We start from the raw sequence: 26267 nt of genomic DNA on the forward strand, positions 1-26267 counted from the left end.
AGGTGTGCCGGCCTTTTAGGAGGCAAGGAAGTCCCAAGAGGGAAGTAAGGATGAAGGAAAGCAAGAAGGCGTAAAACAGGCCCTGCCATACACCAAATCTGCAGGGGCCAACCATGATCTTGGACGTCTTACCTTGGAAACTCTGGGAAGTCAAGGCCTGCTGCTTATAAGCTGCTCCGGTTATGGTAGTTATTATGTAATAGCAGCCAGCACAGGGTAAGACAGATTCTACGGCTGCATACTCTAGAGAAAAAAAACTTTCTCCTTACCAATCATTTGAGCAATGGTCTTTTCATATTCAGCCACAATTTTCCTGAATAAGAAAAAAAGTTATGATCAGAAGAGAATTTTCAAGCTATGGAACTTAGAGAAATACTGCCCCCAATAACTATATTAACGTATGCTGACAATTTGCATAACTCTTTTATTTGTGTGGGGCCCTCACTTTTTAAAAAAAAATTTTACATAAAGTTTATTAATGTTCAAGAAAGCTTTTTTAAAGACTTTATGTTTAGCAAGATTTTTATGATAGCGATAGAAACAAATGCCTTTACTTTTTCCTAGCATCTATTTGGATACCTCAGGGCAATAGATAAATTCAGTTTCGACAAAACAATCTTGCACAAACTAAGCGAAAGACATCCTTCAGGGCTCCCCGAGAGATCTGATGAGAGTTCAGGCTTTCAGGGCCCTGATCCACTGGCATTTTGTGTCCTTGTTCCAAATGCGTTTCAGTTATCCCAAGATTTTCACGGTGGCCCTCTCGGGTGCAGCAACGTCTTCCTGACTGTCTGCTGTCAGATGCTCTTCCCCGTGCTCGCCTCCCTCCCAGGCCCCTCCTTGGTGGCGTCCCTCACTTCAGACGCCACGTCCAAATTATTCTGGGTGGCTACTGCAGGGCCGTCCCTGCTACTTCACCAAGCCCAGCTCAGGAGATGCCCCAAAAACAAACACGGGAGCCGCCCAACAGAGTGGACACCTTTAAAACATCTCCTAATCGCTACTGTGCAGTGTGAGAACTAGTCCTTTCTTTCCCTTTTGTTTCTGTGATGCGTCTTTTGTCATTTCATGGCTCCTAACTCTCCTTTCTAGGGAGTGAGCAGAAAAAGTTAAGATTTCAATTTAAAGTTGACTTGTTTCTTGCTAACAAACATTTTAAAGCCTATTTGGTGGTGATGCAATCTGAAGCAATCGTGCATAATTAACTTTTAAAAAGAGTACTCTGGGGGCCGGCGCTGTGGCATAGTGGGTAAAGTCACAGCCTGCAAAGCTGGCATCCCATGTGGGCGCGGGTTCAAGTCCCGGCTGTTCCACTTTCAATCCAGCTTTCTGTTATGGCCTGGGAAAGCAGTAGAAGATGGCCCAAGTCCTTGGGCCCCTGCACCCATGAGGGAAACCAGGAAGAAACTCCTGGCTTCAGATCGGTGCAACTCCGGCCATTGTGGCCAGATGGGGAGTGAACCATCGGAAGGAAGACCTCTCTCTCTCTCTCTCTCTCTCTCTGCCTCTCCTTCTCTCTCTGTGTAAATCTGAATTTCAAAATAAATAAATAAGCCTTTTAAAAAAATCAATAATGTATACACAGCTATTCAATCCCTCCCCCAAACCTCCAGACTAACCTCATCTCCAAGACTTCTTGTCGGGTCTCTTCGTATTTTTTCTTCCATTCGTTTGCTTCAATCTCTTTAGTGATTATCTGGATTATAAAGAGCGTGGTTTTACCTAATCAATTTATTACAGGTTCAAGAGAAAACATCTCCCAGGAATTCCAGGGCTACCGACAGGCTCTGTGAAGTTCACCTGGGAGCCTCTTACCTCCGTGGGCCCAGAACCCTGCTTGGCACAGGACAGCCAGAGCAGAGCATCTGACTGGCAGAGTAGATGCCAGACCACCTGTCCTGTGTCGGATGATAGAATGGAACTGCTACTAAACCAGAGTATTAGAAGCTGGAACAGGCACAACATTCTGCGCCACAGAGACTTTCAGCTGCTTGGGAAGAATGGAGTCGGAACAAGGGGCTCAACAGTCTAAGGCTGCAGGCTCGAGGCATTCAGCTACAGGACCCATCCAGACAGGCAGGATGCTGCTGGTCAGACTAGAGCCCACAGCCATGTTTGGGTTGCTCTTGCTAAGTGGGGACTGCAGCTCCATTTACCCTGGGGCGTTCAGTTACTGTACACCCCTGGCTGTGTCTCGCTTCCTAATGGGTACATTCATTATGGGGGCCTTTCCTCGAGAGCTCGAAGGCTTCCGGAGACCGGGCACCTCTCCACTCTGATGCAGTCAGTGCTCCCCTTGGGAGGAAGCTGAGGCCACTCTCCTCACTGCTGAGGCTCTGGGGGCCCCCTCGCTGCCGCTCCCACGGTGACAGCAGGACGTGCCCCATTAGCAAACTCACACGATTCTAGGAAGCTTTAAAAGGCCATCGGCCAAGGTGCTTAACTACCCTTACCGTGGCATAAAAATAAAATTGCTATACCAAGGAATTATCTTCTGGGAAAAAAAAAAAGTGGAATCATGAAGAAACACACAGACCAAACATAAAACAGCACGGACGACTCAGATGACAAACGCGTGGCAGTGTCCTGTGTATTTTTCACATCACTCAGGAAAGGTCCAGCCTCGATCAGTTTTGAACAGAGGCGGCTCAAAGGACATAATGAAGGAAGCCAAGAGTTGACCTGTTTGATTACAGAATGAAAGAATCAAGCGGTACCCATTTTTGCATTACTCCAGCTGTAGCTTTCAGGAGCATGAGCACACCCTTCGTAAAATGAAGGCACCGACTCAGCTACATATGGAAGCAGAGTGGGCAAATTAGACACTCGGAACTTCAAAGCCGAACCACGAAGAGGTGCACAAAATTCTTAAGAATATTTCAGAACCACAGCTTTCCCCAGACACCAGAATGTCAGGGCTCCAGTGCCAACGCCGAGCGTTTGGCGGAGGCCTTGACCCGAGCTAAAGAAGCTGCAGGAAAGGGGAGCTCCCAGTCTGCGACAGCTGAAGCCGAGAGAGATAGCACCTGCCCGCTGGCACAGCTCTACCCAGAAGCAGGGCGACAGCAGAGCCAACAAGAAAGCCGTTACCTCTTCTCTTATCAGGGTGAGCACGGCCGTCTTATCGGATTCGCTGAGGCAGATCCCGTCCAGGGGGCTCTCACCGCCGCAGGCCACAGACACAGGGGCCTTCTCTGGGGAGGCCTCGAGCAGTCCCTGTGGGGGAAGTGGACATGTTCAAGGCGCTCAGTCTTCAGCTTCTGAACCCCAGCTCTCCTCATCCCTTTTTCATCACACTGACTACAACCTTTACAAACACGTTGGGAAAAAAAAACAGTAGGAAGGAGGCTTTTGAGACACACACACACACACAATGTTAGTGTGCAGCTTCACAGACCTCAGCCTGGCCCAGTACAGAAACCCACCTCCGGCCACAGTAAATGGAAACACAAAACTACTTCCTAGCAGCTCTGGGGGAGGGCAGCTTACCATGCTGGCAGAAGTCTGAGGTCTCCTGGAACCTCTCTGATATTCTGGGAAAGGTCACCAGAGCCAGGGCACCTGTACCTCCAAAATGGCCCCTAAACCTCCCACCCCCATCTCCCAGTTCTGATCTGCTCATGTCATCTCCTCCCTGTGGGAAAGGACCTAGTGCATCCCATATGGGTGCTGGTTCGAGTCCTGGCTACTCCACTTCCCATCCAGCTCTCTGCTATGGCCTGGGAAAGCAGTAGAAGATGGCCCAAGTCCTTGGGCCCCTGTGCCCACGTGGGAGACCTGGAAGAAGCTCCTGATCCTGGCTCCGGATCAGCGCAGCTCTGGTCCTTGTGGCCAACTGAAGAGTGGACCAGCAGATGGAGGACCCCTCTCCCCTCTCTCCCTTTCTCTCTCTGTGTAACTCTGACTTTCAAATAAATAAATAAATCTTTAAAAACAAAACAAAAAAAGGCTCTGGCTTCCATGTATGACCGCTCTATGGAAAGGCCCAGGCGGCAAGGAACTGAGTCCCTGCCAATAGCCAGTGACCTACCTGGCTCACACCTGGAGATGACTGTAGCCCCGGCTGGTGTCTTGATTACAGAGACCCCGAGTCAGCACCCGGCAAGCGTGCCCTATGACCTCTGACCCACAGAAACCGAGAGGTAATTCCGTGTTTGCGGTTTTACACGGCAGTGGGTGACTACTCCACCCTGGCCATCAGAGCACTCACTGTCCTGTGCCCTGTTTCTTTTCATGAAACTGCCTCACCACCTTGCTGCAATAGGACCTGCTGGATGGGAAGGTAACACACTAAGCGAAGCTGACACATCTGGTTCATTCTGTTGCTTTTTTAAGTTTATTTGAAAGACAGAGCAAAAGTAAAATAAGAGGTATCTTCCATTCACTGGTTTGGGCTGGGCCAGGCCAAAACCAGAGCCCTCTGGGTCTTCATGTGGGTGGCAGGAACCCAAGCACTTGAGCCATCACCTGCTGCCTCTCAGGGTGCACATTAGCAGGAAGCTGGGATGGGAGCAGAGGTGGGACTTGATCCCAGGTTCTCCAATATGGTAGCTTACCCCACTGCGCCACAACGCTCACCCATCTTGTCACATTTCTAATTATGAGTTAACACATTTCAGAGTCTTTTCAGTTTGTGTTGCTTTAAGTCAGAGTCCCAAGGCCTAGTCAACTCCAAGAAGCAGCTCGTCTGTCTCCTTGGCCATACAGGAGTTAAGAATTTGGGAAATATGCCCTAAAGTCTTCTTAGTAAGGACAACGTTAGCATCCATTCTAGAGTTCAGCATCTCATCTGTCTGTGTGCCTGCTTGTGTGACAACTCAGTGTCAACCAATGCTGTGTCAGAGCAGGTGATGGCTCAAAGCTGGGTCCTGCCACCCTTGTGGAAGGCCTGGATCGGGTTACCAGCTCCTGACTTCCATCAGGCCCAGTCCTGACCACTGCCGGCATTCAGGGAGTGAGCCAGCAGATTGGAACTTGCTCACTCTGCCTCTCTGCTGCTTAAAAAAAAAAAAATTAAGAGGAAAAAAAAAGACTCCTAGGTGAAAAGCATTGCAGACCAATGGCTGGAAAGCAACGTGAGACAAGGTCCTCCACGTACCATATTCCCTGGCCTTAGTTTTGTCCCAACCACTACCTAGCACTGGCATGGCACTGTAAGAGGAATGTACTTCAAGCAACACAGAAAGACTTAAAGTACACACTGGACTAAACAGATTTCTCTATTCAACGTTTTGAACACTGAAACTTCTTTCTATGTTTACTCAACATTCTAAGAGAGCAGAAATTAGTTGCTGTCAGGAAGTTTAAACAAGGTTACTTTTAAAAGGCCACAGCACAGGATATTTTCTTCATCAGCCAGCTTTCAACACAGGTAAGTGTTCTCCATTCTCTCTGTATCACCCTCCTCATCAAAACCGCACCACCCCTGCACAGCTTGAGTCTTCCTCACCACCTGTCGCACCTTCTCCTTACAACTACTCTGACTCACTTTATTGGTAAGTTGGGAATCAGGGGGGTTAAACCATCTGAACCTGCGGCCACATGAGCCAAGGCTTTAGCCCACTCCATGCCCCTCTGCTACTCTCACACACTGAAAATACCGGAAGTGCTCTCAGGGGTCCACAGAAGGAACTGGTTCCCAGGGTGTGCCCGCAACTCTGGCAGCAGAGGGTGCCTCGTCCTCTCATCAGTCCAGGGACACACCTCACTGTGATGCTTCCAATTCCACAGGCTTTAGGTATCTTTTCTTCCCCTAGCTCCTTGCCCAGCCTGCTACAGGCTCCTCCTCCACTCAGCCCTGAGAGGTTAGAGGTCGGCCTACACAAGTAGTTCCTTCTCTACCTTCTAGGTCTAGGGAAACAGTGTGGTCACAGCAAAATAGTGACTCGTGAAAACGATTCAGAGGCACAAGCCATCTGCATTACAAGAACGAGAGAGAATAGGAAATTTACAGTGAATCATGTGAAGGTATGTTGTTTCGTGCAGTTCATTTGACAAATATACAAATGCATGTGTCATAATGAGTCACATAGGAGTTTTCAAAAAGGTCGTGGATGGGGCAGACACTGTGGTGCAGCGGGTTAAGCTGCCGCTTGGGATGCCTGCATTCCATCTCAGAGTCCCTGGTTCAAGACCCATTTACTCTGCTTCTGATCCTGCCTCCTGCTAATGTGCCCAGGGAAGGCAGCAGATGATGGCTCAAGTACTTGAGTCCTGCTACCCATGTGAGAGACTCAGATGGAGCTCCTGGCTCCTGGCTCCTGCATGGCCCAGCCCTGGCTGTTGGGGGCACCTGGGGAGTGAACCAGTGAAATGCAAGATCTCTCCAATGCTACCTTTCAAATAAAATCTTTAAAAACAAAATAAGCGTATCTTAATTACATTTTTCCACAAACTTTTTGAAGTATTCATATATGTACTGTCAAGATGTGAGGTTTTTACTGCAGATCAAGATGTTTCTATCACAACTTCACGTACTCCCACAATGTTAACGATCACCTGTGTCCTAACTCTATCAAAGCCAACCAGACTTTTCTTGAGCTCATGTCACATACTTACAACTGCCTATTGGATATAGAACTTAGGAAGTGGCCCTACAGCATCTCGAAGCCACGCAGCTAAAAATGAACTGCACTCCTGCACTCCCTTCATATTCCTAACTGACAGGTTCCTACACTCAGCACAGTATTTGTTGTGCTAAATGCTGGGGTGTAGTGCAACGTCTTGCAGAAAAGGCAAGGAGAACAAAGAAATGTCTCAAAGAATTCACAGAACTGAAAGAAACACCATGGGATTAGAAAAACTTCAAATGTGAGAGGGAAAGAGGAGACTGCCCCACTATAGAAGGCTGCATTGGACCCAGTAAGAGTCTGACCTTCTCCTAAAGGGAGAGGTTTATGCAAAGAGTAACAAGATCAGTTTTGCATTTTGTAATAAGATGAGAAACTAAGCCTGGTTAAAAAACGGCCATGGTGTTTAAAATGGTACTGGCCACGGGCTCAAGAAAAGCCGACGGACTCACAGTACATCCTGGATGTAGAGCCACAGATCTTGCCTGTGGAATAAGGAAGGGGCAGAGAAGGGGCAACGTGACTCCAGGTGTGTTGCCTAGACAGCTAGGTGACCAGTGCTGCCACCTGCTGAGAGAAGTCTCCTGAGGTTAACAGCAACAATGGCCACTCAGATGCTCCAGACAGAAACTCCAAGGGATCCTCATCAGCTCGCTCTCACCACACCCACCCAGGCCACGATGTGTGTCACTATGACACCAAGCAGTAGTGCTCTTCCTGCTACATCCCTCTCCGCCTCCATTCCACCTGTCACGGGTCACAGCGCTCCCTACTGAACTCGCCTCCGTGGCTGCCTATCACTTCTACTACAGATGCCAAACCTCCCAGCGCTATGACGGCCCCAGATGCACTTGCCTTTGCTTACCATACACACAGCATCCGCCAATCACATGAGATTAATTTTAACAACATGGTTTAGTTAACCCAACATATCCGAAAAATTACTGTCTTAACACATAGTCAATATAAAGAGTCCTTGAGACATTTCTTTTTGTATGAAGTCTTCAAAAACTGGTCGTTTGGGACATCTCAAGTCAGACTGGCTACAGTGCTCTGCCAGTGAAGAAACTTTTTAATGTTTTACCCCACCAGCTAACACAAACTAGAATTCATTTAGCGAATTAATGTGGCCTTCAAAACAGATACTGCAAAGAAACCCGGCTTCCACCCCGTCCCTCCAAGCTGAAGAACTCACAGGCACAGCACAGCCGTCTTTTTCCATCTTCCGGCATGCCTCTCTCTCTAGGCCTGAAACACAGAAATCATCTTTAGTTAGCCAAGAAGCCAGTGCCTTTTCTTCCTCATGACACTCTTGGACCAGAATGACTGCAAACACAGAGACAGCATTTCTGGATTTTAAAAGGAGCACTGGCTCTGCTGAGCCCTGTGAAGTTCAGTGTTAAAAGTCCACAACATTCAGAAGGAAGGGGAGGACAAGGTTAGTCAGCCAGTGACACTTTCAGGAGCAAGGAACAGCAAAGGCTGCCCCCTTGTGTCCACAAGAAGTTTAGCAGATGCGTCGTCCTAACCATGGATTATTTCATAACGAGGAAAAGACTGAATGCCATTTTATTACTCAGTCTCAGTGAATTTAATTTCCAGCCCAGAAGGGGGCCTTCAATCCGCTTAGTGTAACAGATAAGGCAACAAGGTTTACTTTAATGCCTGCAAAACTGCAGTCGTTGGCCTTTCCACACTCTTCAAATTGGTTTCCTGTCTCATATCTATCTTTTCCTCTACCACCAGAGACAACACTTAAAAAATAAAAACAGGGGTGGGCGCTGTGAGGCAGCAGTTAAAGACGCCACCTGGGATACCTGCACCCCACTTTGAAATGCCTGAATTCAAGTCCCTGCTGTTTCCCCTCCAGCTTCCTGCTAATGTGCACCCGGGAAGGCAGCAGGTGACGGCTCAAGTACTTGGGTCCCTGCCACCCACAGCAGAAACTTGGAATTCTGGGTTCCTGGCTTCCGCCTGGCCCGGTCCCTGTGATTATGAGCATTTGAGGATTGAACCAGCAGAAGGAAGATTTCTTTTTCTCTTTCTATGCCTTTCAAAAAAAAAAAAAAAAAGCAATATACTCATTAAAAATTTAAAAATACAGAAAAAATAGACATTTTTAAACCTATAATCCTTGATGTAGCAATAACCAATTACCATTTTAGTGAACAGTTATTTAAAACACAAATGGGACCACTTCTCTGCCTCCCCCAGACCTGTAAGATCAAGTGCAATTTCTCCGGACTGTGCTTGTTTCCCACTTCCCTGCCTGTACTCACACAAAGTGGGCATTTTAGCAATACAGAGGTTCCTTCCCATGGCTGTGAGTCTCATCTTCAGAAGAACATCTATGTATGTATCCATCAAGACCCAGCTCCGGGGTCACTCTCCCCAGGAAAGTCTCTGATTCACTGGAGAGACCCAGAGGCCACCCCCACCTCCAGCCACCACAGGCTCTGCTTGTGCCCGCGATACAGCTGATCGATTACAGTGTAACAGCTTGTTCAAATCTGCCTCACTTTTCCAAAGCAGACTGGCCTTTACTAACTGTGAGGATGGAGCTGTGTCTAGGAAGCCACAGCTCTCTGGCGATTTAGCGAAGGCATTTCTTCCAGTGAGAAAGAATGCAATTCAGGGAGTATTGCCCACGTACCTGCGTCAGAGGAAATTCAAAGATAAATGTCTCATAGGCCCTAAACTCTAGAAGTCTATCATTTTTTACCCCTGTACAATAATACATTGCACTGGGCATCGTGGAAGGGTGGAGAGAAATATGAGGGACCAGCAGGCATGGTAGGATCCAAGTAACCTTTGAAACTGGTCTGAAAGGATGGGGTGAAATTTTGTAGAAACTGTCAAAGACAGATATTTCAAACAGAACGAACGAAATGCAGGAGTAAGAGTACCCAGGATTCACATCGGGTGCCTGGATGGGAGACAGGTCTGCGGGAGCAGGCAGGACAGGAAATAACCTGTTCACAGTCCTTTCACCTGCTCCTATGGTGGGACGGCAGAGCGTGACTTCTACAATTCTAAGGGGGCTGGCGCTGTGGCGTAGTGGGTAAGGCCACCACCTGCAGTGCCAGCATCCCACATGGGCACCAGTTCGAGTTCCGGCTGCTCCACTTCCAATCCAGCTCTCTGCTGTGGCCTGGGAAAGCAATATTGCTTTCCTGCACTGCTTGGGAGACCCAGAAGAAGCTCCTGGCTCCTGATCAGCTCGGCTCTGGCTGTTGTGGTCATTTGAGGAGTGAACCAGTTGATTGAAGACCATTCTCTCTCTCTCTCTCTCTCTCTCTCTCTCTGCCTCTCTGTAACTCTGCCTTTCAAACAAATAAATAAATCTTTAAAAAAAAAATTCTAAGTATACAAAAGCCCACAAATTAAATAGGCTACATGGGGTCAGTGTGTTGCACAGCATTTAGGCACTGCTTATGATGCTGGCATCCCATGTTGGAGAGCAGGTTCAAGTCCAGGCTACTCTGCTTCCGATCCAGCTCCCTGCTAATGTGCCTGGGAAAGCAGTGGAGATGGCCCTTGAGCGGACTCTGCCCAGATGGAGTTCCAGCCTCCCGGCTTGAGCCTGGCCTAATCCTGATTGTTGTGGCCACGTGGGGAGTGAGTGAACAGGTAGAAGATCCATCCTGTCATTCTGCCTCTCAAATAAATAAATCTTTTAAAATATATAAAGAAAAATTATATTAAAAAGGTGTGAATTTTTTGTTACGTTTAACACAGTTAGGAGCATGGTTCTGAAGTCTCCTCATGTGAATTTTAAAGTCACAGATACAGCCTGGGATCTAGAGAGGGCCTTCACTCTAGAATGATCGGACAAGCCCAAGTTTAAGAGGCTGCTTCTGCTCAGGTTCGTCTAGGTTCTTAACAGAACTTAGGGAGGACGTCACAGGGCACTGGTCAATTTCATTCTACCACATCCGTGCCAGGAGCAATTTTAATAGCCTGCTATAATGAAAACAGTCTCTTCACACTTCAGCACTGTGGCTGAAAAGCCACAGAACTGCTTCTGTTCGAGTCCAGGCCCGCCAATTACTAGTGACAGGGTTCCCAACACACTGTCACAACATATGACACTGGGCATCTGGGGGAACAGCAGGGGCTTCTACCGTGAGCAGCCCCTGAAAATTCTGACCTTCCTCTGAAGAGTCATAAAGATCCTCATCCCACAAGGGTCCTTCCTGTGCCCGGGGGACAAGAACGTCCTTACCCCCAAGAACGATCAGAACCAACAGGCCTTGCTAAACTCTCCCACGTATTACCATGAGCTCCATTCCCTTCTGTTGTCCAATCAAGCTTCCTCACAACTGTCCATAAAAATAATTTCTCTTGCTAATCTGTCTCAGCCATGAACCCTGCAATTGTGCAAGGAAAAGGTATTACTGTTTTCCCCACACTAGCCCGGGGAGCTCAGTCAGGTTATGTCACTCCTGAGTCTCACCCCGTTTCCCTGGAGAAGGGAGAAAGCAGCAATGCCCAGTGAGGAGCAACGAGTTCCCAGGAGGCACCAAGAACAAAGTCTGCACACAGAAAAGCACTACCCGTTAATTATTACTCCTCTAAGTTTTAAAAATGAGCATAATCATGACAAAAAAGAAAAGCCAAACGTATGACACAGTTTTAGGCCACTCTATGTTAAGGTACAGCCACATCAGCAGAACTACGACGACATTCGAGCAGTCTCATCCACCAGTGTCTCTGGATATCCTGTTCCTGTTACCCATACATCCCTAACTCTTGGATAAGCACTTTGTGAATCACCATCCTAAATCCATCCTCCAGGTGACCCAATTCCCAAATCTCTCTAAGGTACCGCCTGGTGTAGGCTTTCAGGCATTGCTATGCTTATGTATGAGAGAAAGATGAAGAGAACTTCATACCTGCTTCTGAGGATGAAAACGCATGATTTATGGTAGACACGGGAACATTGGAACATTCAAAGTACTCCAGGTCTTCCTCTGGCTCACCTTTCCCCTCGGCCCCAGCTGATTTCTGAGCACACGACGTGGACGCCAGCTTCTCCTCGTCGGTAGCATGGCCATCCCTATGAGAAATGTCTGAGAGCTCGGAGATCACTGCTCCTTCATCCTGCGTAACGCAACAGAGAAGAGGCTGCCCTTCAGGAGGGCACAGGGAAGTGACATCGGGGACAGAAACCCCAGGGCCAGCCACCTGGCTGCGACCAGAACGAAGGGGAACCATTCAATACGAAGTGCTGCTTCCAGAACCTAGCTCCTGTAATTTGAGTCTGAGGTTTGAAAACAGCTTTCCTGGCCTACATTTAAAGGCAGACAGTTTAAGTGGTCCAAGACAGAGGTTTTCAAATCTATTGCTTGTATACCTAAGTTTTTTTTTTTAACTCCATAGAGCCCTATTGTATTTTCAAGTCATATTTGAAAACTTTCAGCATTGCAAAAAATACATATTTAGGTATCTGGCAAGGTCTAAATATCCGACCTGACCTGCATAGTGCATAATGCTAATGCATAGTGCTTAATATCCTATGGCCCATTTTAAAACTATACAAGCAGGTTCTTCAATAGTCACAAATTTACATTATTCTTTTCCTTCTCTGAAGATATATTTCCACTCCACTTCCATCAAGAAATTATTCCAATGAAATACATTTGTATGATTCAAAATCTTCTTTAGGTCACTAGTCGTCCTTGTTGTTTAAAAATTCTCTTCTCTTGGGGGCAGGCATTTAGCAAGATGGTTAAGACGCCCCTTGGGATGCCTGCAACCCATACTGGAGTGCCTGCATTCGAGTCCCCACTTCAAATCACAGCTTCCTGCTAACACACGCCCTGGGAGGCAGTAGGTGATGGTGCAAGGACTTGGGCCCTGCCACTCCCTGAAAGACTCAGACTGAGAGGCAGGCTTCTGATTCAGCCTGGCCCAGCCCCAGCTGTTGCAGGCATCTGCAAGTAAATAAATTTTAAAATGTTTTCTTTGACCCTAAGTGTTAAAGTTTTTTCCTCCATTACAATTACTAATGCACAATTTGTTTTCAAAATATTACAAACACAAAATATTATCAAACACAAAAGAAAATTTTCAGACGGCAGAGGAAGACGGTGGCTGAGTTAAGATGGGCCAGGTGATCGTCTCCTTATAGACACTAATTTTAACAGCTACTCATGCACTAAGTCACTTTTACAAGCACTAAGAAAGCCAGGTGAGAGACCCCAGTGCCAAGTGTTAGTAATAAGTAAGAAAAGACATACAGGAGATGGCAGGAAGCAGAGTTGCCTGTGCCATCCATCCTCTAGCTCTAAGTATTATAGTGTGGAGATTTTTCACTTCCTACTTGGTGGGGGGGAGTAGGAATTAAGACCAGACCATAGACTTGAAATTCAGTACCACTGCCACCATGATAAAAACCACAGTCACATAGGGTCCCAAGCCAGTACCCACAACTGAGCCTTTGGACCTTCCTATATCTTCTGGCAGACAGCAACAAGACTCCAACCTCCAGGATTAGGCAGCAGGAAGGGAAGTTTAGGACTCTGCCTTGAAACCCAGAGCCAGGCCTACTGCAGTGAGATCCAGCACTTGATACAACCCAAATGCCTCCCAGGCCACTGCTTGCAGAGAGCCTCTCCACTTACCCACATTGGTTGCAGACCTGCTCCCAGTGGGACATACTTACTTTCCACCATAAGGGGATGGACTTGTTTCAGCATGAATTGCCACCAGTCTTGCATGGGCCTGACATGGACCCCCAAGACTGCACAGGGCCCGGTGACTGGGCAACCCAGAAGAGTTTCAGCCTGAGCATCCCTGAGAGACTGCCACTATTAGCCTTCCCTCAACCTTGAGCAGACAGCAAGGAGTCACAGGACTGTTTCTTGGGACTCAATGCTAGGCTGGCAAAAATCAACTCTAACCAGACCCTTAATGGTCTCTATCCCCAAGTTGGTACCAATGGACAGTCTCTGGACCTGCCCTGCTGCCAGCTGCACTGCTTTGCTCCCAGATGATATGACTTATATCACGGCCAGCATGATCTGCATCTGGCTGTTGCTGTGATCTTGGGCTGTGTGTCTACGTCAGCAGCAGACAGACCACAGTGAATGGGTTTTGGTCCCCCCCACATTCCCCAAAATGCATGGTTTCAGTAGGCTGTGGGCTGTGACCTAGCATTGTGGTGTTGGCAGCCACAGGACTACACATCAGGTCTGATCCCAGCCCCAGAAAAGTATTTTAGGGATAGACTATCCCTGTTTAGTTACTGTCCAGTTCATTCTGAACAACAGATCAACTATGGGTTTGGGAGAAATCTGGGCTTGAAGCATCCTCTATTAAAACACTGACAACACACCAACAATAAACTTGCAGCAAGCCTCCACTTGGGGTGTCACCTAGTGCTGAAACAGTACAAGTGTGCATAGGATCAGAGAGACTAAGCAGACTGCACAGAGCACCTGGGACAGCCATAAACAAGACTAAGTTACAAAGACTGGAAAAAATAACCAATTCTTCAATGCACATTCAACATCATATGCCAACAAGTTTCAAGAACTTTGCGGGGTACGGGTGGGAAAAAAAGCATGTGGTATAGGGGGTTACGTCACCACCTACAATGTAGGCATCCCATATGAGCTCCAGTTTGAGTACTTGTTGCTCTACTTCTGATAAAGCTCCTTGCTAAAGTACCTGGGAAAGCAGCAGAAGATGGCCCAAGTGGGCCCATCACTCACATGGGAGACCTGGATGGAGCTCCTGGTTCCTGGCCTTGCCTTGCAGCCCAGGCTGTTGAGGCCATCTCTGAAGTGAACCAGTGGACAGAAGTTCTAACTGCCTTTTATGTAAATAAGTATTTAAAAAGCAAAACAGAAAAGAACTTTCAGGGAACCATGACCTCATCTAATGAACAAAATAAGGTGCCAGAAACCAACCAGACAGCAACTGACATTTGTAAATTCTCAGATGAAGAATTCAAGGTAGCTATTCTAAGGAAACTCAATAAATTTCAACAGAACACAGAGAACAATTCAGTACCTAACAGAGAGACTTGATAGAGCTGGTGGTAATTTTTAAATAAAATCCCTGAAATGTACATAAACAAAATTAAAAACCTGAAAGAGGAGCAGGTATTATAGTGCAACAACTTAAACCACTGCTTGGGATGCTTGCATTCCATACTGGAGTGCTGGTTTGAGTTCCAGCTACACTGTGCTTCCAATCCAGCTTCCTGCTAATGTGCCCAGGGGACACTGGATGATGGCTCAAGTCCTAGGATTCCTGCCACCTCATGTGGGAGGTCTGGGTGGAGTTTCTGGCTCCTGGTTTTGGCCTGAGCAGATCCAGGTGTTACACATGTTGTGAAATGAACCAATGAATAGAAGATCTCTCTCTCTTGCTGCACCCCCATCTCTGTCACTTTGCTTTTCAAATGAATCTTTTTTAAAAAGCACAAGGAAGCTATCAATAGCAGAATCGTTCAAATTGAAGAATTAGTGAGCTCCAAGACAGGCTACTTGAAAATATAGAGGAGAAAAAAGAATCAAGAAGAACAAAGAAAGTTTATGGAAACTTAGGAACAGCATTAAAAGAGCAAATATCCAAGTTTTGGGGGTTTAAGAGGTACATGAGAATACTGAAGGGTTAGAAAGCACATTCAAAGGATAGAAACAGAAAATTTTCCAAACATAGAGAAAGACACAACTATCTAGGTACATGAAGAATAGAGCTCATCAATCAGCTTCAACTCATCCAAGTCTATCCCCACAAAAAAAAAAAAAGTGACTCAGATGAACTCAACACATTAAAACAGAGTTAGAAAAAACACCTTTCATAAGTAACGTTTTTAAAATTTTAGACCAATGATAACTTGTGTTGGTCTAAATAAATTATCTTCATGTTCTAGAGCCTGCACTATCCGGTTGGTAATAACTAGCCATATGTGGCTACTGAATATCTGAAATGTGACCTGTTTGAAACAAGATGTGTTCTAAGTATAAAATTCATACCAGAACAAAAGACTTCTAAAGGCAATCCCAATGGTTTGTGAATACTTATCAGACAATAAAAATATCTAGGTATATATTGGGTTAAACAAAACAACTCTGGGGTAAGTGTTTGGTCTAATGTTTATGACACCAATTCAGATACCTGCATCTAATACTGGAGTGCCTGGGTTCAAGCTCCCCATTCCAGCTTCCTTCCAAGATACATTCTGGGAGACAGTGATGATGGCTCAAGTGGTTGGTTCCCTTTACCCATGGGGGAGACCTACACCGTGTACCTAAACTCCTAGCTTTGGCACTGACCTAACCTTAGCCACTGTGGGCATTTGGGGAACAAACCTGTGGATGGGAACTCTGTCTCTCAAATTTTTAAATGTAAGTAAAAAGAAAATATGTTAATAAAACTAATCTCTGTATGTCTTTTTTACTTTTTATGTGATGTAATTTTTAATTAAAAAAGTAAATTTTATATCTATTATAATTTTTGCCATAATTTAAAAAGCTTTACAGTACAATGCTAGTTTGTTTAAGCAAACCAAAGGCAAATTTCTCACTGTTTTTGCGGCTTACATTAACAGAATTTGAGGGTCTCTTATACATTTGTTTAATAGATGAGTAACTCAAGATTGTAAGCCCCACCCCTCCTTTTAAAAAAAATCTTAGATCACAGCAATCAAATGGGCTTGGGTTTTTTTGCTTTTTATTTGTGCTTCTCAACTTATTCATAGTCATCAATGGCTTATTTATTACTAGAATACAACTCGGGCCAGCATTTATTTAATTCTTGCTTTCCATATTTATAACTGTAATCACTAAGAAACTATATAGATGAAACAGAAGAACATCCTGCAACAGAAGTATCTCTCAATTCTTTGTACTTCTTTCAAGTCATGTAGCAAAAAAAATCTATCATCAAAACTTATATTTTAAGGTAAGAAATTTTGTTTTTATCGAAAATTTGCCTATCACTCAGTATTGAAATAAAAAGGTAACCATTTTCACATAAAAAAAAGATCAAAGGGCTGGTACTGCAGCATAGGGGGTATAAAGGCAACGCCTGTAGTGCTGGCATCCCATGTGGGTGCTGATTAGACTCCCGGCTGCTCCACTTCCGATCCAGCTCTCTGCTATAGTCTGGGAAAGCAGTTGAAGATGACCCAAATCCTTGGGCCCCTGCGCCCACATGGGAGACCCAGAAGGGACTCCTGGTTCCCGGCTTCAGATCAGCTCAGCTCTGATCATTGCAGCCAACTGGGCACTGAGCCAGCGGATGGAGGACCTCTCTCTCTCTCTTTCTCTCTGTGTAACTCTTTCAAATAAATAAGTAATGATTTAAAAAATCAAAACTTATTTTTAATGACCTATGAACTCACAAGTCAGTTCTCTCTATTCTATTAAAAGCAATGAAAAAGTAATTAGAAAATCATCTGACTTTTAAGAATTATCCAGCTTTTAGAGTCAATTCAAACCTTCTCTTTGATGCCCCAAGGGTTTGCATACCCTGTGGTGATGCACTTTTGCATGATTTAGAATGGGAGTTTTAGTGCCCCATCTCCTAAAGGTGAAATGAGAGTCACTGTCAAAGGGTCCCCTTGTCTTCAGGGGCCTTCTTGGAGGATTTTAGGATATTAAAGATCTGGAAATTGGCCTCCTTAAAGTTGAGTACTCAGACACCCACTGGAAGGTCTTTGTGAATCAGCCCCCAGGGAAGGTAAACTCCAGCTGGGGGCCCCCTCAGCAGCTAAGAGACATTCCGGTGATAGGCACAGACTTACCTGAGAACCTGCATCCAAAGCAAGAGGCTGAGTTTCATGCTTCTTCACCTTACAGCCACTCCTGGAACAGAAGAAGCACAGACAAACTAGTTTGCAATCACATTGACAACTTTCAAGGTATGAGATGGAGCAGAAAGCAGTATGTGCAGATAGAAGCCAAAGCACACAGCACCACGTGAATCACACATCTGCACATCAGAGATGAAGAGACAATTTTTATGTCTCTGAATCTTCTCACAAGAGACAGAGTAAGCAAAGAACCACAGTGAGGCTCATTTTCTGTGGGTTGCCAAATACCAGTATTCTGACCCCTATGGTTTCTAGTCCCAAAAGCCTGAAGTCAGGATAGCCTTAGCAGCTAGACACTTGGTTCTTCTCATCTTTACTTGCTTGGCTCTGACATGTCATCGTTAGAAAAATCATCACGCCGGACCATATTCTTTAGAAGTCCTTTATTGCACTAAAAGCCACAGAAGTCTCATAAGACAGCTCCAGTCTAGACCTGTGTGGTAACAGAGAAGAACTGTGGTCAACAGAAAGTATGAAAACACTTGAGTAACCTGTTACCATTCCTATTAAGTAGCAAGATGGAAGACGAATGCCATGTACTGTGCAAAGTCTGGAACTGGAGAAAACTTGGACCACCTGTTATTTTTGGGAACACAATTTGTCATCACAAGACTAACTCAGACTCTGCTGTTTTAATGACCCTAATAAAATTTCCAGTAAAAACACCACTCCAACCAAAAAGAGGGGAAAAAAGATATTTTTTTCTAAAGTTACTGGAACGTACGCGATTATTAGTTCACAGTTTTCTCTCACTAATGCTCTTACTAATGCTAACCTCAACCACCAAACTCGAGTTGACTCCAATAAAATTTATTACCTGCTCCAGGCCAGCATTTATCCTACCAGAACAGCCAATTATTCCCAACATTAAATAGCAGAGCAGTCCCTCAAACCACTGCTGTGATGATATTGGGGCCAAGCCAGCTCTGGGTATTGTCAAAGCACCACGCGACACGTGCCAAGCCAAGGGAGCGCAAGCTCTAGCATCTAAGGTAGGGAAGGCCGATCTCCACTCCTTTTAGGTACAGATAATTGCAAGGCTAAGCTGACTTATGAAGTGGCAAATGAAATGCAGAGAATCATCAAACTCAGAAATGGAAGCCAACATGCTAGGTAGAGATGGCCAGGGCAGGGCTGGGAGAGGAAACTGCCAAAGTCCCAGGGACAAAGAGAAACAACAGCAAGAGTACTTACAACAGAAAACAGAGAAATTTCACTTGTTCAGTAGTCCTGATGCACCAACAAAATTAGAGACAGGAAAGAGACAGACAGATGGAGAAAAAAATCATGTAAAGACTGGAATATTTATCTCTGGTCTGGCAGATGTAAGAGCTGTACATTTCTTTCTATGAGGGGAGAAACAAATGAAAAATGCCATACTTATGAATATTATCACTGGTGAGTGAATGACTAACAGGACCTCAACTCTAATGCAGCAAGAGTGCTAGAAACACTCAGAAATATGTTCAAGTTTACGATGAAAAGTAAACTTCCCAATATTTGCAAGTATATAAAAACAGTATTTCACTACTGAGCACTTAAATGTCTACTCACCCAGATCAAAGACAACACATGAGTAAAAATATAGTTGGCAATGTGTCTGATTACCTCTACAATACGTGTGTGTCACCAAGAAGCTTAAAATGATTTTACAGCCATGCACTGCGTAACAACATTTGGGTCAATGACATATGGCATATTCGGCATGGTGGTTCCATATGATTATGCCGCCGAGTGATGTCAGAGCCATCCTAGTTTATGTAAGTACACTCTATATTTGCCAATGGAATTAACTAATGATGCCTTGCTCAGAACATGTCTCATCAGTAAATTATGACTATAATTTATCATATCTGGTCTACAACAGTCATATCATGGTGTCCCCATCCTACAGAAGAATCTGAGAAGCCAATTCTAGGTATCTTTTTGATTGTCCCATACAACTCCTTACTCTCTTGAGACTCTACCACTATATTTATGCAGGCACTTCAAAAAAATCATGGAAAAGGAAGTTTAAAGGTAAGTTTATTTTGGTGCAAAAAAAAAAAAGGTTTGAAATTCATGTCTAGTTTTTTCATTAATACTTATTTTCCATGAACTTTATTAAGACCTTGCATATGATTTCAACCTTTCCTATGAATGAAGGGATTTCCCAATGTTACACAAGAAGGTTTGTACCCTTGTCTTGTGAAAAGAACAAGAGTTCTCATTGTGTAAGAAATTTTTAAAAAAACCTATAAGGTATATGAGATCACCTGATAAAAAACAGGATAAAGGGAAAATGCTACCAGCTAAGGGTGGCAGGACTCAAGACAGGATACTTTTTGCTACTGAACAAAAAGTATAGAATAAATTGCCCTCTCTTTGGCCTTGATTTAGTCTTACCTAACGTTGAGTGTGCTGCCTACAGATCTCCAACACACAACTGAAAGAGAAGGATTCTAGAACAGCTCCTTAACAATTTTGTAGGCAGAAGCATCCTGCTCTTAGAGGAAGAAGTACCAAGGCAGCAGCATGCACAGCACCTACCCTAAGTTTTGTCTAGACACAGGTTACGAATCTTAAATGCCCCAAAAGAGGACTGTGAAGACAGCTGATCAGTATTTTCCTACAACCGTTCAGCTGCTCACATATAATCAAAGAATAGATGCTTCCATTCCCAGCTCCTTTAGACATGCTGGGGCTGCCAAAGAGCTGACTCCTATGTTGTTCAACCTTCTTGGTGCCAAAACCAGGACTTCTATAAACATCTGGGCACTTCCTTTCTGGTTTAATTCACCATGGCATCAAGCTTCTTTAAGTCACAGTAATGCTAAAGGATGTCCCTGACCAACCTACAATGATAACTACTAACAAGGTACCTCTCATCTTTCTTGTCATTGGCCTTCTTTATATTTGATTCTTAGTAAAATGTCACATGATCACAAAAGTACACATAGTATTGTCATCTACTCAGCCTTGAGTTTTGCAAAATGCAATCCTGTCACAAAATTAAACTGAAATCTTGCATGGAACACAGACTGAAGTGGTTGCTCTGAGAACTCCAAGGACCCTGCGAGAGTCCATCCAGATTCCCCAAAAGAAATGGAACAGGCGGCAGCCAGGTCCACACAGCAAATAACTAAGTAACTGATTCAGTCAGGTTGAACTGATCATCTAAAAAAATTATACACTCTTGTGGCTGGTGCTGTGACGCAGCGGGTAAAGCTGCCGCCTGCAGTGCCAGCATCCCGTATGCTGTGTGGGCACCAGTTCAAGTCCTGGCTGCTCCACTTCCCATCTAGCTCTCTGCTATGGCCTGGAAAAGCAGTAGAAGATGGCCCAAGTCCTTGGATCCCTGCACCCACATGGGAAACCCTGAAGAAGCTCCTGGCTTCTAGCTTTGGATTGGCATAGTTCCAACCATTGCAGCCATCTGGGGAGTGAAGAAGCAGAAGACCTCTCTCTCTCTCTCTCTGTAATTCTGCCTTTCAAATAAATAAATCTTTAAAAAAATAAATAAAGGGAACGGTGCCGTGGCTCACTTGGTTAATCCTCCATCTGCAGCACTGACATCCCATATGGGCGCCGGGTTCTAGTCCCGGCTGCTCCTCTTCCAGTCCAGCTCTCTGCTGTGGCCCAGGAAGGCAATGGAGGATGGCCCAAATGCTTGGGCTCCTGCACCCGCGTGGGAGACCAGGAAGAAGCACCTGGCTCCTGATCAGCTCAGCGCCGGCCATAGCAGCCATTTGGGGGTTGAACCAACAGAAGGAAGACCTTTCTCTCCGTCTTTCTCTCTCACTGTCTAACTCTACCTGTCAAATAAAAAAATAATAATAATAAATAAATAAAAATAAAAAATTATCCACTCCCAACAGAAATTCACTTCTGCTAATGAACTGGAAACTACATGGGGAGGCAGGAATTCTCACCAATACTTTGCGGTAGGAGAGTTTCCAACAAAAATCATAGCTTTCTGTTTAAGTAAAAAGACTTCTACAAGACCTCTTTGGACCACTTCTCATGTGCTGTTGACACTAGACAGGTAATCTGTAGGCTTGGCATTGTTTGAACCACACAGAATCTGAAAATGATGGCTAGCATACACTTGAATCTGTATATAAATTGATTCCTGATAACCCAGTTAAAATTTCTGATAACCATCTGATCCCTCCCTGCCCATCTTGTGCCATACTAATATATATAAGTACATGGGATATGGAGGAAAAGAGCTTAGCTGACTAAGACAAAGATGTAGGAATGAGGCAGAAAACCCCTGGTATTTCTGAGTTCACACAAGAGTTATATAAAAGAGTAAAAACCACAGTATAAATCTAGAAGCTTTGTATTTGTCCTGCTGTACCTCAAAGATAACTTTAGTTTACCAACACCAAAAGCAGCCAGCTGCAAAGTCACAGAGAACACACAGGACACAACACCCAGCACACACTATGTCACTCACGTTATTAAACGCGACTTGGCCTTCTTGGGTGACTCTAAGATTTCATTTATATGATTACCAGTGGTAGAACAAAAGTCACTGCTTGTTAAAGTCATAGTTGGTTTAAAGGGATCCAAGGATTCGTCAAAGTTATCTGGGTCAAAGTGGTAGGAGCCCTTAGAGGAAAGGGGTGGGGAGTTCTGCAGGATGGAGCGGCTCCCAAAGGGGTTACAGTTGGGGTTGTCCCACTCATTAGGGCCTAGCCTGGAAGATGCTTGGGAGAGAGAAGCATCTCTGGCTGCTGGGTCTGGAGGCTGCTCTATATCTACAGGCTTACTGACACCTTCTTTTTGTATCTTGGGAGTCAGTTTGTTACCCAGTTTCCTGCCAAGTTTCCTTGGAAGAGCTTTTCTGGCCTCTACATTTTCCACATCTTCTGTGAAATCAAACTCAAGTTTGAGAGGTGAGCTCCTCGCCTCCTCCAGCAGCTCAACCCCTGCATCAGTGGTGTCACTACTAAGCGCGCCCGAGGTTCCTTTAACATCAGGCAGTGATTTCTGGATCCTGGAGCCTCCTAGGAAAGAAGGGTTTGGGTTTTCATCCAGCTCGTCCACAGCAGACTCAGTTTCTGAGAACTCTCGCCCTATTGTTTTCTTCCTCAGAGAGACAGGTTTGGGCTTTCGCAGCTTGCTTCTGCTGGGCACAGGCTCTGGACAGGAGCGTCCAGCCTTGAGATCAGCTTCGGTGGGAGCTTCTAGCATAATCCCCATGCTGCCTTCTGTCATTGCCTTGCCGTGGTTGGCTTCCGGCACACTGGAGGGCAAAGCCTCATCCAAGACCACAGTCACACAGCCATCAGCTGCTTCTGTTCCTAGAGCTGCCGGTGTATCTGTGGAATTCTTGGTTTCTATGGAAAATGGCCTCACCACTGAAATCTTGCTACTGTCATGTGCTGGCTCTTCTTTGAAATCCTTGACTGTGCGAGAACCAATGGCCTGTGGTGGAACCTCATTTTCTGAGGGTCTAGAACAAGTCTCAGATGGGCATTTTTCAACCACTTCTGCTATCAGCTGTTCATCGGCTTCTTGTGATTCTAAAACAAAACACAAAAGCAATCTCTTAAAGAATTATCCTTATGGAACTGATCACTACGTCCTGCTTCCTGAATGTACATATACAAATAGAAAGCTCTTCCCTCAGTTTTCATTATGCACCTCTAAAGTTTGGTAAGGATGGCAACATAGCCTCAAAGAGAAAACCCTTAAATGAATCTTCCTAACCAAAACTGTGTGTGTTCGCATTATCCAGGTGATATGAGTAGTGATGACATCAATAGCCAGTTGGTCAGGAGTACTGGGACCACTAGTGTCTGAGGGGGCAACCCTGTGACACAGAGTCTTTACTTACTCAGCACTTGTACAGATAGGGACAGAGAACTGAACTGCTGTACACCCAGATGGGGCTTAAGAACTTAAGAAATGTGCCTCAAAATAGTGAATATTTAATAGACACTGCCACTTAAGCAGCTGAGTCTTCTAAAAAATGATACTTGTAAACATTTCAATGTTGCTTTTCCTACCAAAAAGATTTAAACTCCCTTTACGTTCTCTTCTACATTTCACAAAATTTACAAATTTAAGAAATTAGATGAGGGGCCAGCACTGTGGTATAGAGGGTAAAGTTGCCACATGTTATACTGTAACATTTATATGCATATGCCAGTTCATGCCCCAGGTGTTCCACTTCCAATACAGCTCCCAATAATGGCCTGGGAAAAGCAGTGGAAGATGACCAAAGTGCTTGGGCTCCTGCACCCAAGTGCAGAACCAGATGAAGCTCCTGGCTCCCGGCTTTGGCCTGGCCTGGCTCTGACTATTTTGGCCATCTTGGGATACGTCTCTCCCTCTCTCTCTTTCAAATAAATAAATCTTTAAAAAGAAAAAAAGAGAGAAAAATAAATTAGATAAACTGTTATTGTTAATAACAACTTTGAAACATAAATTTCCCCTGTTCCTCCTTCTGACTTCTAGAATAGTTGATTAAAGCACAGTCTTAGGTGCCAAGCTGAACTGTTTAAGCATTTATCATTTGCAGGGCTAGTGGTGTGGCACAGCAGGTTAAGCTGCCACCTGTGGGTCCCAAATGGGTCCTGGGTTAAAACCTGGCTATTCCACTTCTAATCTGGCTCTCTGCTAATGCACCTGGGAAAGTTTGGGATGATGGCCCAAAAACTTGTACTACTGCCACTTAGATGGGAGATGTGGATGGAGTTTCAGGCTCCGGGCACTGGCCTGGCCCAGCGCTAGCTGTTGCAGCCATCTGGGGAGAGAACCAGCAGATATAAGATCTCTTTCTCTCTGTCTTTCCTCTCTTTTTGTAACTCTACCTTTACAATGAATAAATAAATATTTTTAAAAAATCATTTGTAACTACTGATTTGCATCAGTCAAAATTCCCTCAATAACACACAACCCAAATACTACTAAATAAACTAGATTTCAATCAGACTCAGATTTAGCTATTCTGTATGTTTCAATCTCATAAATCACATTGTTTTTAAAACTAATAATTTGAATCTTTGGAAGTATAAAGTATATCACCTTCAACCACAATTATTTTAAGGAGAAGATTCCACTGCCTAAAACATTTGAAAACTACAGTTAAAAGGGAAAGTTCATCTCTAAAAATGGAGATAAGAAAACGGGAATGAACTGGCTGGCCTTCTAGGAATTTATATACACCACCTTTTAAGAGAACTTCAGCATCTCTCAATTTTTACCACCAGTGATCCCACTGCAGGTGACAAATCATGAAAAATTTACAAGAGGAGCTGTTTTTGAAGTCTTTAACTGGGGACTAGTGTTGTGGTGTAGCAGGTCAAGTCTCCACCTGTGGCCACTGGCATCCCATATAGGCGCTGGTTCAAGGCCTGGCTGCTCCACTTCCAAACCAGCTCCCTGCTATTGAGCCTGGGAAATCAACGGATGATGGTTTAAGTATTTGGGCTCCTGCACCCACAAGAGAGACCTGGAAGAAGCTCCTGGTCCTGGCTTCGGCCTGGTCCAGCCCCAGCCATTGCAGCCATTTGGGTAGTGAACCAGCAGATGGAAGACTTACTTCTCTCTCTCTCTCTCTCTCTCTCTCTTACCTCCTCTCTGTGTAATTCTTTCAAATAAATACAAAATAAATCTTTAGAAAAAAAAGTCTTTCATTTGGTGCCCAACAATGGCAGGTAGCACAGTGAGAGAGCTCCCCTCTCCACAAGGAAGAAACAGTCCTGTTTGTCCTTACGGAAAATTATTTTATATTAAGAGTATGAATTGTATCAAACAAGGTAGATAGTCAAGAAAGGTATTTCTTTTTTCCATCCTTTTAGTCTGCCTCAGTAAACTTTCACTACAAATTAAACTGATAAACTGAAAGAAGTGGCTACTTAATAAAACACGAAGAATTTGGTAAAATAAATACTCCTAAAGTACTGATAGTAAATGTGTATTTTCATATGTGAGCTTTACTGAAACTGCTGTCTACCCATAAATTAATATAGTCTATATCAAATGTTATGACAGCTCTTTCCTTTCACTTGCTGTGGATATGCTTTCCAATTACATTTGTAAAAATTGGTTCTTTCAGTTTTTATATCTGCAGAAAGGTGATTTTGACTTGGCCATGGGAGCATCTCTGTTTACTTTAAAACAATCTGATTATTTAAATTACGTGGAATAGGGAATACTTGTGTTTTTACCATCCAAAGATTCAGATCTACTTACTGCATAAATTGACTCTGTCAGGTTGTATCTGGGAACTGTCTCAGCCAATCTGCATCTTTGTACCTAAGCCACTGTGTCTAAAGACTCCTGCAGACCAGTTTTAACCTACAAAGTGTTGATATCACATGGTATAGGTGCAGTGCATCCTTAATCTGCTTAGTCTTTAGCTAAGGACAGTCTATGAGAGTTATCTAAGTGCTACAAATAATAATCAGATTCTCTCAAAATCTGAATGTAGACAGTAAGTGAATGTGTGCAAGGATGAGGATGGAAGGCAAGGTAAGACAGACAGAAGACCATGTTATCCCAGCAGAAAGGTGACTAAGAAAAGCGGTGCCTAATGACTTTTCAACACTCACCCCAGCTTAGTTCCCAAGAAATTCTCCCATGTCTTCACAATATATAGTTGAGCTGGGTTGAGTGGGTGTCTGCCCTAAGACCAGAAGTATCCACACCAAAGTTCACAGGAAACTCACATTCAAAGATCTGAGGTCAAGTGCTGCCACCTCACAAAACAAACATACAAACTTTCTGATACAACAGGATGAACCCTACAACCAGCAACACCGAGAAAATAGGATGGGCGAGCATTCAGCACAGCGGTTAAGACGCTGCTTGGGATGCTGGCATCTCATATCAGACCACCTGGGTTTGAGTCCCAACTCCACTTCTGCTTC

At 44.7% G+C, this 26267-nt stretch overlaps 1 protein-coding gene across 12 annotated transcripts in view; it reads right to left on the minus strand.

The window, feature by feature from the left end:
• Nucleotides 1-26267, minus strand: part of TACC1 (transforming acidic coiled-coil containing protein 1) — a 106826-nt gene that overhangs the window by 13399 nt on the left and 67160 nt on the right. For 3 of the 12 annotated variants that reach the window (XM_062212765.1, XM_062212768.1, XM_062212764.1), the window contains exons 3-9: nucleotides 21842-22913; nucleotides 17332-17392; nucleotides 11552-11672; nucleotides 7765-7817; nucleotides 3091-3216; nucleotides 1620-1696; nucleotides 270-313 (exon numbers count right to left, since the gene is read on the minus strand). In XM_062212765.1, the coding sequence (XP_062068749.1) occupies nucleotides 270-313; nucleotides 1620-1696; nucleotides 3091-3216; nucleotides 7765-7817; nucleotides 11552-11672; nucleotides 17332-17392; nucleotides 21842-22913 (1554 nt within the window). Of the gene's footprint in view, nucleotides 1-269; nucleotides 314-1619; nucleotides 1697-3090; nucleotides 3217-7764; nucleotides 7818-11464; nucleotides 11697-17331; nucleotides 17393-21841; nucleotides 22914-26267 lie in introns of all 12 variants that reach the window. The other 9 variants (XM_062212763.1, XM_062212767.1, XM_062212759.1 and 6 more) reach the window with 5 other exon arrangements.

Source organism: Lepus europaeus, chromosome 16, assembly GCF_033115175.1.
Source record: "Lepus europaeus isolate LE1 chromosome 16, mLepTim1.pri, whole genome shotgun sequence".
NCBI lineage: Eukaryota > Metazoa > Chordata > Mammalia > Lagomorpha > Leporidae > Lepus > Lepus europaeus.